Source organism: Staurois parvus, unplaced genomic scaffold (assembly GCF_062004578.1).
Source record: "Staurois parvus isolate SC_StPar_1 unplaced genomic scaffold, SC_StPar_1.0 ptg000392l, whole genome shotgun sequence".
In the NCBI taxonomy this organism is placed as follows: Eukaryota; Metazoa; Chordata; class Amphibia; order Anura; family Ranidae; genus Staurois; species Staurois parvus.
In genome coordinates, this window is record NW_028318188.1 from 5,982,237 (window position 1) to 5,998,763 (window position 16,527).

The window sequence follows — 16,527 nt, forward strand, 5'->3', positions numbered from 1 at the left end:
GTCATTTTTATAAAATTTGGGACCACTTTATTGCCCACTTTTTGCCTGAACATTTGACTGTTCCTCATTGACCGTATAAACACTTGAATGTTAGACCTAAAATTTTCCCTGTCAAAGGCCCCTTCCTTCATTTTTTTTTTTCCCCCTCCTTTTTTTTATTTCTCTCTTACCCCATATTCCAATTCAGCTAGTTTTATACATCCCTCTACCACCTCACCTTATGGGTGCTCCTAATAAACACCTTTAATTCTGGTCATTATAGACATACCAGTGAGTAACTTAATCTGGGATTGTTTGTTTTGTTTTTTCAGAGCTAAAATACCTAAATCAGTTTGCAGAATGTCATGTTGTACACATTATCACTCCTTGTAGATGAAATAAGCTACTTATACTATGCTCACGTTCTACTTTCTTGAAATTACTGCTCTAACTATATTTTTTTTGTTTTTGTATTTCTAGAATGGAGGAACACCACTGCTGTATGCTGTACATGGGAATCACGTGAAATGTGTGAAGATCCTGTTAGGTGAGTTCAAGAAGTAATCCTTACAATTACTGAAATAGTTACAGTGCATCTAAGCCCAAGAACAAAAATTGATAACATTGCAGTGTAACGGTCCTTAAAGGTGGTGACTGCGTTACTTTTTTTCTTTTTTTTTTTCTTTTAAACACTTTTTTTGTCTTTTAAGTAAACTGGTAATCCTGACATTACCTCTCTTGCTGTCTCAAGGTGTGTGTTGAGACCACATAACTGCTCCCTTTTTTCTCAATAACAGCAGTGTGTATGGGGGGGGGGGGGGGGGGGTAAGATATACAGGAGTCTGCAGATATACCAGAGAACAATGGTGTTAGAGTTTACATACACTTTAAGCCATATTCAGAATCAGCCTATATTTTTTTTTATTGCACATGATAGGACCAGAGGACTTCATTATCTTGACTGTTTGGGTTATGCTGTCCCCTTCAGGCGAATGGACACTGGCCAAATAAAGAAACAAATGCCCAGACAGAAACCTATCAGTGCAGCTAAGCCTCAGTGTTCTGCAATTGTCCTTAGGTGATGAATATGACTAATGACTACCTGGGTATCTCTGAAGATCTTTCTTATGGACTTTGTTCCTGTATATCTGGGCCTGTTCTTTACAACCCTGGTGGGGTAGAGATAGACACCAGATTAGTTGATACAGCCAGCAAGCCAAGGGAAGCTGTATCCAGACCCCGCATAAAAGACTGAGGACGGCCTGTAATTTCTGCCGGTTGGTGCTGGACCCGCAGGCAGTGATCTTCAGGGTACAGTATACCCAGTGACCTTGCTGGCAGGAGTCTCTACTGGTCCAGGGCAGTGATTCCCCTGGTGGGGAGTCAAGTCCTTGAAGGCCCTGCAGAGCTCACCCACTGTGATGGGTGAAGATTGGGTGTACTGACCCTTCAGCTATTAACTGGTGAGTGCTTCTGTGTTATAGTGGAGCACTGTGGCAGTTCCCCTGACTGTGTTCCCTGTGTATTGGGTCAAATTTTGCGCAGTTTACAATAGAGCAATATACAGCAGTGGTGGTGTGGCAAAAAGGTGGACCGTTGTGGTGCTTGTGTATGATGATGTCATTGCTCACGTCTTTCGATCCCTGGGTGCAGTACGTGTTTTTTGCAGCACCTGAGCTACACAGCATGGGATACCCAGCCACACTGCGTAAACTATCTGCCTGCAGCTCTCATCCAGGCACAGTGAGTATTGAAACATGTCAATTGGGGGTGCCTGGGGATGTTCTGACATTCCTTCCAGCTGGATGGCGGCTTTCTTTTGGGGTTCACAGGCCTGTTTAACCCTCAGCAAGCCATGGCCTCATGCAGGAAGAGAGGCAGGGGATGGGCAAAAGGGTGGACTCCAAAATCTCTACCAAGTTGAGAGTTCACAATTCTCAATTTTGAATGATTTTGCATATCTCGTAATTCCGCTGTTACAGGGGCACAATCCTCCATTTCCTTTGTGCCAAGGTTAGTCATTCTCTGCAAGCATACTTGCACTGCATGATCAGTTCTCAGGCTTATCACTGTTTTGGAACACCTGGGATGCAAACGTGGGCACTCTTCTTCTCAGGGTCCAGGGCTGTCTAACACATAGAAAGCCACAGTGGACTTTCTGGCGGATTAGGTACACACTAACCTTAAGTTACTGTTGCCAGAATCCTCTTTTTCAAAGATCACTTGTTTTGGGTCCTGGCTGCTTCAAAAATTCCCACAGATCACCCTCACTTACAAGAGGTGATATATGCCGATTGGGCTTACCCAGAGAAGTTGTTTAAAATTTTTAAGTGTTTTGCTCACCAGTACCCCATGGAGGAGGAATTCTACAAGAAATGGGGCTTACTGGCTGTTGACCCAGCTATTTCCTACTTAAAGGGTAACTCCACTTTCATGGGGGAAAAAATTAGCAAATAAAAAATAATATAGCATATACAATTGCACCTCAAGTTATATTGTAATTGAATGTTATTAAAAAGTACCTTGCCTTTTCTATCTGCAGTGCTGTATTTTTCTGTAAAATGCAATGCAATATGACAACCTGGAGATGTTCTGTACACAGATGGTATGCAGGATGCCCCCCCAGAAATGTTATTTCCTACTTAAGTGATTGGCTTACAGATTTCCCCAAAAGTCTACACTATGATACAAGCCACATTTATGTCCTACCCTGCAACAAAAAATTTAATTTTTGGTGAGATACTCTCAAAGAGAAATCATGCAGACCCTGCCACTTTCCTCATTAGAGCTCTGCAGGTGCAGCAGCTGATTGATAATTCTAAAACCACTCCCATTCAGATTCACTCTGCACTTGAGCACAGGCAAACAAATAGCTATTACCTTAGAATAACAAAAGGTAGGAATCTGCAACAAAGTTTCTTAAAATCCTTGAAATGTACATAGATAACTTAGAGGGGAATGCTTTTTTTCAGCAAAAGTGGAGTTACTCTTTAAATAAGACCCTGATGGTCCCAGATGATGAGGTCCTGGTCTTTGCAGGCACCATAGATTAGAGGTTAGAGGCCCTCTTTAACCACTTGCCTACAGGGCACTTTTACTCCCTTCCTGCCCAGGCCAATTTTCAGCTTTCAGCGCTGTCGTGCTTTGAATAACAATTGTGCAGTCATGCAACACTGTATCCATATGAAATTTGTATAATACAGATATAGAGCTTTCTTTTGGTGGTATTTAATCACCACTGGGTGTTTTATTTTTTGCTAAACAAAAAAAGACCAAAAAGTTTGAAAAAAATATTTTTTTTTTACAGGTAATTTTTATGCTTTGATGTGCGTTGATGAGGCTGCACTGATGGGCATTGATAGACAGCATTGATGAGGTGGAACTCGTAGGCATTAATGAGGAGGCACTGATGAGGCTGCATTGATAGGTGACATGATAGGCGGCACTGACTGGCAGCACTGATGGGCACTGATTGGCAGCACTGCTTGACCTTGATTGGCATTGATAGGCAGCACTGATGGACACTGTAGGGGCTGCACTATTAATCAGTGCCTTGATTATCAGTGTAGATGTCTCCTTTCACACTTGCCAGTTATCCATAGTACTTTCCTCATGCTGTGACAACTTGACGAAAGTACTGCCGATAACCAGCAAGTGTGTTTACATCGTGATTGGACACAGCTGATCATGTGGTAAAGGGCCACTGTGATTGGCCCTTTACCATGATGTGATAATTTGTGTCTGAAGGACACAGTGATCACAGAGAGCGCCGGGTGCTTGCCTCAGTGGGCGCGTTTCTGGGAGGACATCATATGACGTCCTTCCAGAAATGGACGACCGCGCTGTAGCTGTCAATTGGCTATAGCAAGGTCAGCAAATGGTTAAGACATCATTCTTTCTGATAGGAGCAACTCTGCAGCCTGTGGTAGCTGCTGTGTTGCTTTGAGTGGTAGCAGATACTCACACTACTGAGTGAAGAGCTATCTCTGGAGTCCCCAAAACAAAATCCACGATTAACTGCTTAAAATCAAATGATTCTTTTTAGGTGGAATTTGGATTTTACAACCTAAAGAACATAAATGCTGGTATCCTCATAAGAGCTTCATAAATGGTTAACCTTAAAGTGTTAGTAAACCCACAACAGTAAAATCAGTCTGTATATGCAGTAAAGCATGCTTGTTATACTCACTGTGGAACCAGAGGGGATAATCCTCCACATGGTGTAAAAAGGTTGTTAGGTCCTGTTTTCTCTGCCCCTCCTCTTGTTCAGATGTCCACCTGATAAGACAGACTGAACCTTTAGTCACATGCACATGTTAAGTTTAATGTGTATTGCTTGTGTGTATTGTGGGAGACCAGATATAGTGAATACAGGGTCCTGGGTTTAGTAACACTTTAATGGGTGTGGGACAGTGTTTACATCCTTTAGAAGCATGCATTCTTTCAATAAGGTGGACACATGCAGGAGGGCAAGAAAACTCTAGACAGGCTCAGAATGAATAATGCCTGTGTTCTAACAATTAGGGCAACATTGTACTTGCTACTTTGTATATAGATTGTCTGATTAAGGCAGTTTTTAAAAAATACACTTATCTGTTTACCACTTAGCATCTGCAATACACTTCTACAAAGCCTTTATGCACAATGCCCAATACAGTTATAGTCAAGTTAACTGGCCCAGATAAATTTGGTTTAGACATCTAAGCTTCAATATTCTCTGATCATGAAAGGAAAATGACTGAAAATGAATGGAAAAATGTATTTCTTTCCTGCTTTTTACAAAACAGTATATTTCAAGAGCATATACCCTATTCTTACCAATACTTCACGTATTGTCTAAATTACCCAGAGCAAGCAACATGAATTAGGAGAGTTTCCTAAAAGCTTGATGGTTTGGCGAGTTGTTTCTTTATTTTTATCATTGACTGTGTTTTTGCATACCAGGTGAAAATGAAGTTGCCCATAAAAAAATTTGTGGCAGTTGGAAGTTTTGTGCATATATTGTGAATAAGGCCTTATACATGTCCTGATTCTGGTTCTTTGAATCAATTGTGTAATAATTTATGTCTCAGGTTATACAAACACATAAAATAAATACCTTGCTAGAAAAGCATGTTTGACTAAGAGCGGTTCTTTAACGATGACTTGTATTTGGCAGAAAATGGAGCGGATCCAACCATCGAGACAGACTCTGGATACAACTCCATGGATCTGTCTGTAGCTCTTGGCCACAGGAGTGGTAAGTTGTGTACTTACAGCAAACAGTGCCCTAGGTTCACGCTCAACTTCATTCAAAATGTCTACTTAATAGTGATTGTATTTCCTATCACATGCGGCAAGGCATCAGGCATTATGTTGACAATATCTAAACATGTAAATATTGCGAAAATATAATGGTGTCACACTCTGAGTCAATTAAAAAACATGCTATAAATATCCTTAGGGGGCATGTCTATATATATTTTATTAAATATCGGTTAATATTTGTATTTTGTCCTGGGACATGATTTTTTTTTTTTTTTCTTTTGCCTCATGTTTTCCTACAAAGCTTTAGCATCATCCATGCACTCAAAAGGGAGTTGTGTCATTGGCTTAGAGACACTGTCACCTTGCCTGTGCAGGACAAAGCGACAGTGCCCCTGAAGCAGGTATCCTCAACCCACATATACTTGTCTTACCAGCACTCCCTTGTAGGTTCTTTATCCTGTACAGCTGGCCATTTAATGGCCTGTATTGGTGACCCGAGTGAATGTAAACATTACTCACCATCATATGACAGCATTCTGGCCTAGTAATTGGCCGCTATGCTTGGGAATCATTCTAGGGGAGCAGCTCCCTCACTTTCTTTTCTACAGACTAGAACAGGGATTAGCCACTCTTTTGACTTATCTGAGATTCAGCTGTGAAGCATGTTGGCATGTTTTTTTTTTATTTTTTATTTAGCAACTTAGTCAGAGTTAATGGGGTAAAAATAATAAAAAAGGACTCTAGAAATCAACCAGCTGTTTGGAAATTTTAAATCACAACCTGAGCCAAAACATATTTTATTGTTTTGGTGAAAATGGGGAAGGGTTATCACATCGGCCAGGTTCTAAATACTGTTTCTCTAGACATTGAGGAGATTTACCCTCACTTTCTGTATAGTCACCAATACAGAAAGTGTGCACTATCCTCCCCAACATGGAACACAGACAGTAGTAATATATATACCCTCACTTTCTGTATAGTCACCAGGACAGAAAGTGTGCACTATCCTCCCCAACATGGGACACAGACAGTAGTAATATATATATCCTCACTTTCTGTATAGTCACCAGGACAGAAAGTGTGCACTATCCTCCCCAACATGGGACACAGACAGTAGTAATATATACCCTCACTTTCTGTATAGTCACCTGGACAGAAAGTGTGCACTATCCTCCCCAACATGGAACACAGACAGTAGTAATATATATACCCTCACTTTCTGTATAGTCACCAGGACAGAAAGTGTGCACTATCCTCCCCAACATGGGACACAGACAGTAGTAATATATATACCCTCACTTTCTGTATAGTCACCTGGACAGAAAGTGTGCACTATCCTCCCCAACATGGGACACAGACAGTAGTAATATATATATCCTCACTTTCTGTATAGTCACCAGGACAGAAAGTGTGCACTATCCTCCCCAACATGGAACACAGACAGTAGTAATATATATACCCTCACTTTCTGTATAGTCACCAGGACAGAAAGTGTGCACTATCCTCCCCAACATGGGACACAGACAGTAGTAATATATATACCCCCCCTTCCTTATAGTCACCAGGACAGAAAGTGTGCACTATCCTCCCCAACATGGGACACAGACAGTAGTAATATACAGTCAGGTCCATAAATATTGGGACATCGACACAATTCTGACATTTTTGGCTCTATACACCACCACAATGGATTTGAAATGAAACGGACAAGATGTGCTTTAACTGCAGACTGTCAGCTTTAATTTGAGGGTATATACATCCAAATCAGGTGAACGGTGTAGGAATTACAACAGTTTACATATGTGCCTCCCACTTGTTAAGGGACCAAAAGTAATGGGACAATTGGCTTCTCAGCTGTTCCATGGCCAAGTTTGACGATTTGGACCCCATGGTTGGAACGTTTTCTCCCACTGAATTTTGATGATTCGCTGTTCCTCCCTTAACATCCCCTAGCCACATCAGATGGTGGTTCTGTGGGCTAATCCATACATTGGTACAGTCCCAAGATTACCATTTCTCTCCTGGAAGTCACATATCCCCCCCCCCCATTCCCCCTCTTGGTCTCCTCTTTTTCTCCCCTTCTTCTTTCCTACCTGTACTTGTCTTTGCTTTCTTTTTTCTTTTTCTTACTTGGAACCTATGTGTAGTTCTTGGTAGCAGCTTTCCATATTTAGATCATAACTTTGTTTTACCTCCCCTCGCATTGTATTATACCCTATTGTTTCCTTACGGTTCCCATTCTCCTTCTTGCCTTGGGGCCTTGTTTAAACAAGATAAATAGTCACATTCAATATTTCATATGTACCTTATTAAAAAAATGGGGAATTTTTTTTTTTTTTTAAAACATGCAATAAAATGCTACAAATTTCCTAATCACTTTTCTTTCTCTCTTTTATTCTTCCAGTTCAGCAGGTCATTGAGAATCATCTCCTTCAGCTTCTCCAAAGTATTAAGGAATAATGGACCATTGTAGCTAACATTTCAGTGTTCTTTCAGTACTGTTTTATTTGTTTAAAATATAATTCCAATCAAATATTAACTATACTTAAACCTGCTCCCACCCCATTCTAAGCCTATTCTAACTACCCTGTAAAGAAAGATGTCTATACTTACCTATTCTGAGGGCACTCTGGTCTGGCTATGGATCTGGTGCAGCATCTTCAGTGTAGAAGAGGGACAGCCAACAATAGATGCCGTTGACAGTGATCTCTCCTCTTCACTGAAGCTGGCCGCTGTAGATATGTGACCAGAACAGAGCGCCCTCCGCAGTAAGTAAGTATAGACCTCTTTCCTTTACAGGGTAGTTAGAATAGGCTTAGAATGGGGATGAGAGCAGGTTTAAGTATAGTTAGTATTTGACTGGAAGTCAACTTTTTTTTTTTTAAATGTGACATTTCTTGAAGTATTGATGGTAGTGTCTACTCCTATCAGTTGTATTAATCACTCCATATATCTAAAGACAATAAGGGTTACTTATAAGGCTGCAGGAATGCTGTTACTGTGTACATTTCATGTTTCACTTAAGCTCCAAAATGCTGAGGCACAGAAAAATCTATTACTCTCTATGGTGGTGGTTCACAGCTCCACTCCAAAACGCCCGAAGCTCAAAAACGTTTTGCAGCTACTTTTGCAGCTCAATTAGGAGAAAATTGGTGCATTTTTGAAGCAGCTGAAAGCAGAAAAACATACCAACAAATGAAGTAATGGATGAGAGATTTCTCTGTTGGTTAATACAAAAATGCCAAAGGTCCAAAATGCTATACAAAAACACGCATACAAACGCATGATCAAATGCCCCCAAAAAATGTGCAAACACGCAATGCTCAGGTGTGAATGCAGCCTAAAGCAAAGATAACATTTTTGGGGTAGATTTTCCTTGGGAGTATTTATCTTTTTGTTTTACTTTTTGCAATTGGTGTAAATAATTCATTTATTATATTATTTATTTGGATTTTGCACAAGGGTTACTTGAATATGTTAGAATTCTAGAAATGCACTTTTTTGAAGCCTGGATGTGGTAATGTGGTAAGTGAATAGTATATATTTAGTAAGCTAGTTAAGTATGGAAAATATTGCTGTGCAATGTACTTTTTTTTTTCTTTAAATCTCCCCAACATGCTTTTCCCTTAGCTTTAGCTTGTATAAGAGAAGTGTGTACAGCAAGCTTTTGGTAAGCTGCAAGCAACTTTGTTCAAGCCTTTTAAAGAGTAATTCCAACTTAAAAAAAAGAAGAATGCTGTAATAAATACCTGCTTAAATTTCCTTTAGTTCATTTTGCTCTGATGTCTCTCAGGGCTTGTGCCTACATGCTTTCTTTTCTGAACAGCGTTCTGTGTTCGGATTGTTTAGTAAGCATTTGACAGGTGGTAAGAAGGCGGTGTATCATCTCCTCATCACCTGGTTTAGCCCTTTGAACACGGCACTAGCACATTGTGGGGGTGCTTGCAAAGCTGCCCCTTTCACTTGAATGGGTTGCATTCAGTGGGAGCTACGCTTTCCAAAATTGGCAGGGGATTTAATTCCTGCCAGGTCCGTGAAGCAAAGCATTTCCTCAGTGGCATGTGTACACTCCTTGCTGCTGCCTCTGCAGCTAAAGGGGGAGCAAATGGGTGAATATCTGTCTGTGCAAAACTAATCACACGGCTGTTTCCTGTGGAAGCCAAGCCATTTAGACTACAGAGGTGAAGTCAACTCCCAATGCTAATGCTGAACAGGATTGAATGGATCACAGTAAGTATTCAATCCTGGTCAAGCTTGCCCTCCTGGGCCCTACTCTCCTATCCATGCTCTTCATATACTTAAGGCCTGTTTTACACGGTGCAGCAGGGGATGTGTCCACTGATCCCCTGCAAAGCAGAACAGGCGGACACAGACACAGTACTCTCTGCTCTATGGGAGGCTAGGTGTAAATAGGTGTCCATTTACACTTGACTGCCCTCCGATCTGATCCACTAGACTGAAGGGGAACGGATTCCCTTCCATTTCTTTTTAGCAGATTGGATCGGACGTAGGCGGGTGTAAACGGACACAAGTTCACATAGAGGTGAATGGAGGGTCCAGTCAGGCCCACCTGAAAAACTGACAGGTGGACCTGATCGGGCCAATTGTTTGAAAGAAGCCTAATACTTCCACTATAAACTGTAAAAAAATTAAATTTTAACTCAACTTTTAAATTATTTGTAGCCAATGGAAACATATTTCAGGCACTCCCATTCAAGCATATTGGGGCCAAAAACACTTGATGCTCATGAACTTTTCCGAGCTAAAATCTTAAAGTGCGACTATACCCGGGTGTGAACATGCACAATTGAAAACAATGGGATATTGGATGTTGAGTGTTTTAGACTTTAGAACTACAAAACACTATGGTGTGAACGGGGCCTAAAGCAAGTAGAACCACACAAATTCATATCAAAATGGAATAAAGGATACATTATTTTCTTTTGGTATGCTGATGATACATAAGGTGAGTATTTTTAATGCATTTTCTTTTTTTAATTTCCATAAAACAGTGTTTCGTCAACAGCAGGTGAGGTGGGGAGCAGCTACATATGATGACCTTGTGTTTTAGTGCGAGGTCTGTTTTTAACAAGCTGCTAGCAGGCTTTTAACCACTTGCCCACCTGAGGATTTACCACCCCCCCTTCCTGACCAGGCCATTTTTTGTGTTACGGCCCTGTTACTTTAACTGATAATTGTGTGGTCATGCAACGCTGCACCCAAATTAAATTTACGTCCTTTTACGTACTATTTGAGCTTTCTTTTGGTAGTATTTGATTGCTTGTGCGGTTTTTATTTTTTGTGCCATAAAAAAGACCGACAATTTTGAGAAAAAACAATATTTTTGACTTTTTGCTAATAACCATCCAGTAAAAAACAATTTAAAAAATCTAATTTTGTCATAAATTTAGGCCAAAATGTATTCTGCAACATGTCTTTGCTAAAAAAAAATCCCAATACGTGTAAATTAAATGGTTTGCGTGAAAGTTTTTTAACGTTTTTTAAATATTTTTACTAGTAATGGTGGTGATCAGCGACTTATAGTGGGACTGCAGCGGGTATTCTGACACTGGGAAGAACTCACTTGGTGTCACTGATATCCGCAGTGACACCAATACAGTGATCAGTGCTAAAAAAAAACCACTGACACTGTACCACTGTACTAATGGCACTCGGCAGGAAGGGGTTAACATGGACGATCAAAGAGTTAACCGTGTGCTGTTTTACTTGTGTCTGTGTGTCTGTGCTTCACTGGAATCACGCTGCTTTGGATGGCTGTGCTGAGCACAGCCATCCAAAGCTAAGTGTACAAGCTGACAGGGAGGAGAACTGTATACATACAGTTCTTCTCCCCGTTGGAGATGCTTGGCAATCATCGGGCCCGGTGATTGACAGCTGCAGCCACGAATAGCGGTGCGGGTAGAGTGCGCACGCGCCTCATGTGCGTCCCCCTACCCAGACATGAAAAATCACGTATATATACGTGATTTTGTGCACCCGTGCCGCCCTGTAGCAGTATATCTGCTATAGGACAGTCAGGAAGCGGTTAACAAGCTTCAAGTTGTGCTGAAGCTTACTAAAGCATGCTAGCAGCATGTATAAAGTGCCAGTCTGCTTCCCATTAAGAACTGTCCTTAACATTCACAAACTGAAGTTTAACGTGATGGTAAAGCTTACATTTTTATAAGTTATTTCAGATGCTATTGAATTTATTAGAATTTTGCTGCTTCTTCTCTTATTTCCTCTCCTTTTCCATGTAGAAGGAACCTGTCCTCTTGCAGGGACCCATGGAGCCACCCCTAGGTGCACACTTCCAGCTGGCACTATGGATAACTCTGCTTGCATCCACTGAAGGAGTGCCATGGAGGGGAGCCATTCCCCTTTTGCACTTCCTCCCTGAGAGCGATAGCTATCATCTTGAACTTGAGCAGTTTCTACTGAACTGTGCATTTGAAGCACTAGTGCAAGGGTGGCGAACAAGTTAGACACAAAGAGCCAAAATTTTAAACTGAGAAAGTCAGAGAGCCACACCACGCAGTGACCTGCCAAAACAGACAAACACTCACACAAAAACACATAATTAAAACCATATTATTCACCATAACACTTTCTTCCCCTTACAAAACACAGGGATGACCAGAGACTGCGGACAGCACAGGGATGACCAGAGACTGCGGACAGCACAGGGATGACCAGAGACTGCGGACAGCACAGGGATGACCAGAGACTGCGGACAGCACAGGGATGACCAGAGACTGCGGACAGCACAGGGATGACCAGAGACTGCGGACAGCACAGGGATGACCAGAGACTGCGGACAGCACAGGGATGACCAGAGACTGCGGACAGCACAGGGATGACCAGAGACTGCGGACAGCACAGGGATGACCAGAGACTGCGGACAGCACAGGGATGACCAGAGACTGCGGACAGTACAGATGACTGCTGACCTTTGGGGAGGTGGGGAGCGGGTACCTGAATTTGACAGGTACCCGCTCTTACTTCCGCAGAGTTTTTGTTTGATCTTACCTGTTCCTTGATCCAGCCGCGCGCTGTCTTCCCGGCTTCTGTAATGGCGCTCGGCATGACAGCCGGGTGCCCAGTGCGCATGAGCGAGAAGCACTTGCGCTTTGTGATTGGTCCGGCGGCTTCTGGGATCTGTCATGTGTCCAGGTACCGCCTTACCATTCACAAAAAGCACCGCTTCTTGCGCATGCGCACTTGGCACCCGGCTGTCATGCCCAGTGCCCACACTACAGAAGCCGGAAGACAGCGCGCCGCTGGATAGAGGAACAGGTAAGGTCAAAGAAGTAAGAGCAAAGAGCCGCATTCATTTTGGCCGGGAGCCGCATGTTCGCCACCCCTGCACTAGTGGCACACATTCCACTACCTGGAAGTTCGGAGGGAGAAAGTGGTGCTATGAACCTGAAGCAGGCAGCTGTGAACGTTGGATGTAATGTAATGTTTGGCCACGTAAATAGACCGTTAAAAAAAAATGTACGGTTTTATGTTTCAGTCATCGCTCACAATGAATTTTAATTAAAAAAAAAAAAAGATGAATATTTAATATTATTTAAATGGTACTTTAGGGCTCGTTCACGCTAGCTTTGGTCTTTGAAGAACGATCTGTGTTCAGATTGCTCTTCAGAGAGCATTTGACAGGTGGTGAGAAGGCATTAGTGCAACCTTACAGAGCAGCCCCATTTGCTTGAAAGCGATAGGGGGTAGAATTGCTGCCAAAGCCATGAAGCAAGGTATCTCAGCCACGGCATGTATACACCCCTACCTCTGCAGCTAAAGAAGGTAGTGGTTGGGGATCGGTAAATGTGCAGCTCAACCACAGGGTTGTACCACCCCCAACTACTAATTTGAATAATTATTAATAATTATAATAAATAATTAATAATCAATTAATAATTGAATAATTAAAAGGCTTCAACAAAGGCTTACCAAAAGTTCTGCACATGCATTGTAAAAGACTTCTGTACACTGAGCTGATAACAGCTGAAACCAGATACAAGCTGACCTAACAGTTTATTTTCATTGTTTGTTAAGTGTATATAGGACTGCTTTATAATTTGGTGCGTGTACATATATACAATATATATATATAATGTATATGACCTACTATTCTGTGTGTATGTTTACAAACATGAATAAACTGCACTTGTATTACCCATGCATTTTATCCATGTGTATATTTCTAGACGTGTTAAGATCTACAAAGAAATTTTTGTTATTTTTCTTAATGTATGCATGGCTGCCAGCCAGCCAGAAATTGCCAAACCATTTGGGGAAAAAAAACAGAAGTGGAAGTTAATGCACCAGAATAACGACATAGCTCAATTTAGAAATGTCCAGTCATTTAAAACAGTCACTTGAGCATGTACCATAACGGCTTTTAACCACTTGCCCTCCAGAGGATTTACCCCCCTTCCTGACCAGGTCATTTTTTGCGATACAGCGCTGCGTTACTTTAACTGACAATTGCGTGGTCATGCAACGCTGTACATAAATGAAATGTATGTCCTTTTTTCCCCACAAATGGAGCTTTCTTTCAGTGGTATTTGATCACCTGTGTGTTTTTTGTTTTTTTTTTTGCACTATAAACAAAAGACTGACAACTGAAAACAAAAAAAAAAAACTATATGTTTGACTTTTTGTTATAAAACATCCAGTAAAAAATTTTTTAAAACATCAAATTTCATCATAAATTTAGGACAAAATGTATTCTGCTACATGTATTTCCTGAAAAAAAAAATCCCATACATGTAAATTAATTGGTTTATGTGAAAGTTATAGCGTCTACAAATGACGATATATACCGTATTTGCCGGCGTATAAGACGACTTTTTACCCCTTGAAAATCTTCTCAAAAGTCGGGGGTTGTCTTATACGCCGGTATACGGCATACTGACACTTTTTAGGGGGGCGGCGCGGTGCCGCCGCCCCCCCCCCTTCCAACGGAAGGGACACTAAGTATAGGGGTGGGCAGGTGCTGTTTCTTACCTGGCTCCGGTCCCACGACGATCCGGTCCAGGAAGCGCGGCTGCTCCTTCAGTTCGGCCACTGGATGTTTGCGCGGCTGCTCGGCTCCGCCTCCTCACCGGTGATTGGCCGCCAGAACTGTAGCTCAGGAAAGGCACACAGGCGGCCAATCACCGGCGAGGGGGCGGAGCTGAGCGGCCCCGCGAAAATCGAGTGCAGGAGCAGCAGGTAAGTGTTCAGTGTAGAGGTGCTGCTGGAACCACATATGCTGGCTGCTGCAGCACCATACTAGAACAGGGTCAGCAAGTGTAATTGGTGTCAGTGGGAGGAATAGTGCCACATCATTGGTGTCACTGATACCAATGATGGAGCACTATTCCTCCCACTGACACCAATGATGGGGCACTATTCCTCCCACTGACACCAATGATGGGGCACTATTCCTCCCACTGACACCAACGATGGGGCACTATTCCCCCCCCACTAACACCAATGATGGGGCACTATTCCACCCCCCACTGACACCAATGATGGGGCATTATTCCACCCCCCACTGACAGCAATGATGGTACACCATTCCTCCCACTGACACCAATGTTGGGACACTTTTCCTCCCACTGATACCAATGATGGAGCACTATTCCCTCCATTGATACTAATGATGGGGCACTATTCCTGCCACTGATACCAATGATGGGGCACCTATTCCCCCCACTGATACTAATGTTGGGGCACTATTCCTGCCACTAATGCCAATGATGGGGCACTATTCCTGTCACTAATACCAATGATGGGGCACTATTCCTCCCACTGACACCGATGATGGGGCACTATTCCTCCCACTGGTGTGCATTGGAAGAAGGGTAGTCTTATACGGCGAGTATAGCCCAAACACTACATTTTAGCAGGAAAAGTAGGGGGTCGTCTTATACGCCCAGTCGTCTTATACGCCGGCAAACACGGTATACTGAAATTTTATTTTGGCAGCGATCGGCGACTTATAGCGGGACTGCAGCAGGCATTCTGACACTGGGGGGAACTGACTAACTGTCACTGGCATCCCCAGTGACACTAATACAGTGATCAGTGCTAACTAAAAGCACTGACACTGTACTAATGACACTGAGCAGGAAGGGGTTAAACTCAGGTCTGCCATTCCGATTCATATGGCCTGCAGAGGCTCTAAATCTTCAACCAATGTTACATTTTTAAAAGATGGGTAAATGCAAGTGGGGTTCAACACAGAGCTAAAATGTGCAATACATATTGAAAATTGTCTAAAATTGCATTGTAATGATAGAGCCCAAGTCAACAGATACCTCACATTAAAACTGGCTATACACTGTAAGATTCCTCTCTTTCAGTCAGTGGGTGCTGAATGAGAGGAATATTACAGTGTCTAGCCAGTTTTAGAAATCTGATGATCCCCCTATCCTTGCTAAACACAATGGAAGGAGGAATCTTCCCTGCTAGCTATTGTATTCTGACAGCCAGCACCCACAGCTGTCAAATACCCAAGTAGTGGCTGCTTCTGATTGGCTGCAGCTGTTGTTCAACTGATAATTTTCTACCTTGCTCCTACGATTTTCAGATTGAGGGCCGGATCACACTATAGAAACGCAGTCCAGATGTGTTCCAGATGCGTTTTTGCATGCACTTTTTTGACGCATTCCAGTGTGGGTTTTTTTATGCGGTTTTGGCGCGTTCCAGTGCAGTTTGTATGCATTTTAGTTCATTTTTTTCCCCTCTCTTTTTCTTCAGGGCCAGTTGACACTACATGCGCTTCAGTTGCTTTTTTTCTGCATCCAAAATGCACAGAAAGTAGGTGATATGCTTGTCAATGTCATAGTTCACATCAGTGCTTGCAGTTCCAGTGCATTCCAGTTGCAGAAAAAAAAGTAGAACATGCTGCATTTTTTCTGCACAGAACTGTACTGGGACGTGGTAAAACGGCTGGAACGTACATTCCCCTATTTAAACTGAAGAAAAAGAGACAATAAAAATTAACTGGAATGCATAAAAAACGCACTGGAACACACCAGAAACACGCATGCAAAAACACATCTGGATTGCTTTTCTATAGTGTGAACCAGCCCTTAATTTAAATAGGGACGTGTGTGTTCCAGTGCGTTTTTGATGCATTTTACAGCATTCCAGTACAATTCTATGCAGAAAAAATGCAGCATGTTCTACTTTTTTTTTCTGCAACTGGAACACACTGGAACTGCAAGCACTGATGTGAACTATGACATTGACAAGCATATCACCTACTTTCTGTGTGTTTTGGAAGCAGAAAAAAAAGAAACTGAAACG

General features: G+C 42.2%; 1 protein-coding gene across 3 annotated transcripts in view; it reads left to right on the forward strand.

Annotated features, from left to right (window-relative positions):
* Positions 1-7,801, forward strand: part of ANKRA2 (ankyrin repeat family A member 2) — a 32,088-nt gene extending 24,287 nt beyond the window's left edge. For all 3 annotated transcript variants that reach the window (XM_089686179.1, XM_089686177.1, XM_089686178.1), the window contains 3 exons: positions 460-526; positions 5,138-5,218; positions 7,631-7,801. In XM_089686179.1, coding sequence (XP_089542305.1) covers positions 460-526; positions 5,138-5,218; positions 7,631-7,686 — 204 coding nt within the window. In that variant the 3' untranslated portion in view covers positions 7,687-7,801. The remainder of the gene's footprint in view (positions 1-459; positions 527-5,137; positions 5,219-7,630) is intronic.
* The last annotated feature ends 8,726 nt before the right edge of the window (positions 7,802-16,527 follow it).